Source organism: Phalaenopsis equestris, unplaced genomic scaffold (assembly GCF_001263595.1).
Source record: "Phalaenopsis equestris unplaced genomic scaffold, ASM126359v1 Scaffold000002, whole genome shotgun sequence".
NCBI lineage: Eukaryota > Viridiplantae > Streptophyta > Magnoliopsida > Asparagales > Orchidaceae > Phalaenopsis > Phalaenopsis equestris.
This window is the reverse complement of record NW_018164444.1, coordinates 12,040,014-12,043,932: the sequence shown is the minus strand read 5'-3', so window position 1 is coordinate 12,043,932 and position 3,919 is coordinate 12,040,014. Positions and strand designations below refer to the sequence as shown.

Below are 3,919 nucleotides of genomic sequence, written 5' to 3'. Positions count from 1 at the left end.
TGATTTGTTGCTTATATTGCTTTTTTGATAATGTCTTTCATCTAATAATTTTTTTTTTCACCTCATAACTAATATCCCCCTTATATATTTTTTGCATTTGATAGTGAAACATTTTCCTTTCATGTTTTAAAAAAGTTAGAAAGAAACACAACAAGATGAAAAAAAGATATAGTTACAAAATTATGTAACTGCTATTAGTGTAAGGAACTCACAAAGAAGATTCAGAGAAAATAAAAAAGGGGATTAAAATAAACAATCTCATAGAGATGAATAACAACAACTGAGTAAATCTATGATTATCAAAAATAATGAACCTTGCATAGAGGTGCATCACCAACGAAAAGAAACATAGCTTAGGCAGTGATTATGTTGGCTAATAAATGAGAAGCGACAATGAGGCTGCTTTGAGGTTACTGGTTAAATAATACAAACTTCCTCTTATCCATCATAAAAATAATATTTATGATGGAAAAATATATCCTCTATTTAGTACAAATATTTGAGGTACTTTTGAAGAAGATTATCTACTATGATTTTATAAGCTCTTTCGGTGGGGTGATAGCTATCCCAAAATACATATTTGGTATCATCTGGGCAAGTAGGTAACTTTGGATTGCATAGTACTGAAACCTCTATATCTCCGGTTCCACAACATCCTTTATTTGAGACATCAAATCCTGTGGTCATAATTGGTATAATTTATTCAATCAAAACATGCAAGTCGTAAAAAAATTTAATATAAATATAGTAACTATAACTTTATATAAAAAATGACAACATAAATCCTAAAGCTAACTTAGAACTTTAGTAAATTTTTTGTCCGTGCTTAAGGAATTTTGTTTTTCACTTAAAAAAACTTTTTGCGTAACCTAAGAACCAATTATAAGGTATTCCTTGGGTTTATTATTGAAGTGTGATTATATTCAAATATATTAGATTGCCTTAGCTTCATCAATATTATATATCAATACTACATCTATAATGATGATAAATGATTTATCCCATAGAAATGTTATCTTGAATTGTTAATATCCCTGTCTCTCCATCCCCATAGGGGCAAAAGAAACATCCTTATAAGAGCAAGGAAACATCACTTTTATTTGAAAATATTCTTAGAAAACTGTTGTAGATACTTTTTGTCAGATAAAAGTGTGACCACATGTACATAAAGAAAAAGAAGATTTGGTCCAAAACATTCTAATTAAACATTTAGTTACTATAAGACCTATGAGCTTTCAATTTTCTTTAGATAAAAATAATGCATGACTACTCAATTAAAATTTATATTATACTTATCTTAAAATAAATGTAATTAATACAAAACTCATTTTAGTAATATTTTGATAAGTATATCCAAATACTTGACCCATATATAAATAAAAAAATTCTTAATATAGCTCATGCTCATATCAAAATGCTTTATGATACTTCGATCAATGCTTTATCATGTTTTTTTTTTTAAAAAAAGGCCTAGAGATGATAGATACATGTTTCTGAATGTTTTTTGCTTTATTTATGAAAATTAAATTTGTCATAAATACTATCATGAACATGAATTCATTGAAGTTGGCAAAATTGAATGTTGATGGCTGTGGGTACTAAGAACCTGCAATTTCAATTATTAGGACCCACCGGAAAAATATTAGAGAAAGTGAACTTTTAAGGGGGAGTTTACAAAAAGATGTAAAAATATATATTTCAGTTGCAAAATGCATTTTGTTTATTCGGAAATAAATCAAGAAAGCGAGAAAATATTAATCTTCATAAGTCTGTTGTAATAATATTAATTCCAATAATCCTTATTGTTATGAAAGAGCAAAGGTAATTTAATTTGTTACTCTTAATCCAACATTGACATTAGTTTTTTTCTAGGGATTAATTGGTGATGTTAAATTAGCTTACATATGCTAAAATAATTAAATAATATAATAATACTAAAAAAATTCTTGATTAACTTGATGATGCTAACTTTATTAAGCTTGTCATAAATAGATCTACTTATCAAGGTTTTAAGCATAATAAGTACCCACTAATTTTATCTGACTGATTAGAAATCAACTGGTTAGATTGTAGATTAATTAATTAGATAGGATAAAAAAAATGACTCATTCCAATTTATATAAGTATTTAACTAGTTGAAAGGATTTGTAGAAATTTCTTAATCTAAGAAAGCATAAAATGATATTTTGCAACTTAAATAAGAATTTAAAAAGGGTTAATAGTATAATTACCATAAACTGAGGGTCTCTGAACAAGGTCAAGTATTATAGTGTAGATATCCAGATAGATCAGTAATGTGCCATTTAAAGTCCTACTTAGCCTTTGGAGTTCTGCATTAATTTTTGAATTATAAAGCTGTGCAGCCTCATTCCGAATTGGCACACATCGTCTTAACAACCCTCCTCCAAGGGTTCTTTGTGAAGGTAAGCAGCCCACAGGAGGGAGTCCCACAAATCCTATTTTACGTGCTCCCATTTGATACAAGTTCTGCAGAAAAATAAAAGAGAGACGAAGTGAGTAGGGCTGTCAATTTGGCTTGTTGTTCGTGAACAGCTCGTGTTCGGCTCGTTAAACAACTCGTGTTTGGCTCGTTCGTTAAGCCTAACGAGCTGAACACGAAAAAATTCTTAAGCTCGAAATGTAAACGAACCGAACACGAACAACAGTTTGTTCGCTCGTGTTCGGCTCGAAAAAAAATTATATAACTCTTTATATAACAATATATTACATATATTATTTATATAATAATATATTATATATATTTATGTCTAAGTTTAAACTATTGTGACAATGTGGTTAGTGTCTTCTTTTCTATAGATTTGATCCAGTTTCGAATCTCACACTTTACATCTATTTTTCTCAATTTTAGTTTAACGAGCCAATTTCGAGCCGAACACGAGCCGAACACGAACACGAATATTTAAATAGAGCCGAACACGAAGACACTGTTCACGAGCCGATTTCGAACAAAAGCCGATTTCGAACACGAGCTATTTCAAACTAGCCGAACACGAGCCAAGCCTGAGCTCGCTCAAGCTCGGCTCGTTTACAGCCCTAGAAGTGAGAAAAGCATTAAAACTAATCAAATTAAAAGAGTTACATAACGAAAAATGATTAATTACATAGATAGCACCCGAAATATTTCTATTTACAAATTTAGCAATCTCTTTCATTTATTTTTCTAATTTTCACTTAAAATATGGTCATTCATGATAAAATCACATAGCGGTTTTTTTATTTTTTTATTTTTTTAATTTATGAAGTAAAAAAGGTCTTAATAAAATAGCTTCTTTAATTTTTTTGAATAACTCTAAATATATGAAAAAAGAAAATAAACATTTACGGGGACATATGCTGAGAATTAGCAACCCAACCAATCAAAGTGGGTCAAGCATCCACCAAATTTAAGCCACATTATAGAATCATATTATTTGTTGTTTCAGAGAGTTTTTAATTACCTGGATGAATTGTGAAGAGTAGCTGATAAGCAGGTTAACGTAGGATGGGATGTCGTAGTGAGCACTGCGGAAGGGGGTGATAAAATAGGTGTTGGCGAGATCATCGGAGCCGGAACACACCACGTATAGACTCTCTTTTATTATATAATCTGCCCTCTCTTTTCCGGCGATGTTCTTCAGTTCCTCTTTGTATTTTGCAAATAGTTTTAACTGATCCGGCATTGATATCGACGACTGCATTCATTTGTCACCATACAACATATTTACTTCATGACATATATACATCAAATTAAGTTTACATACTTGAGACTATGATATGAGCCATGGTCATCCCTCATGCGCCTATAATTCGAGTACCACACCCTATCCTCAGGGGGAATCGAATCCCAGAACAGAAGGGACTTACAATTGACAAGCAGATGCCGACCAACTGATCTGAATACCCGACCCATATATATATA

General features: G+C 30.8%; 1 protein-coding gene across 1 annotated transcript in view; it reads right to left on the bottom strand.

The window, feature by feature from the left end:
- Nucleotides 1–296: 296 nt before the first annotated feature.
- The window catches only part of LOC110020615 (GDSL esterase/lipase EXL3-like), a 5,354-nt gene continuing 1,731 nt past the window's right edge, over nucleotides 297–3,919 (bottom strand). The window contains exons 3-5 of the mRNA XM_020718774.1: nucleotides 3,459–3,692; nucleotides 2,232–2,487; nucleotides 297–677 (exon numbers count right to left, since the gene is read on the bottom strand). Coding sequence (XP_020574433.1) covers nucleotides 487–677; nucleotides 2,232–2,487; nucleotides 3,459–3,692 — 681 coding nt within the window. The 3' untranslated portion in view covers nucleotides 297–486. The remainder of the gene's footprint in view (nucleotides 678–2,231; nucleotides 2,488–3,458; nucleotides 3,693–3,919) is intronic.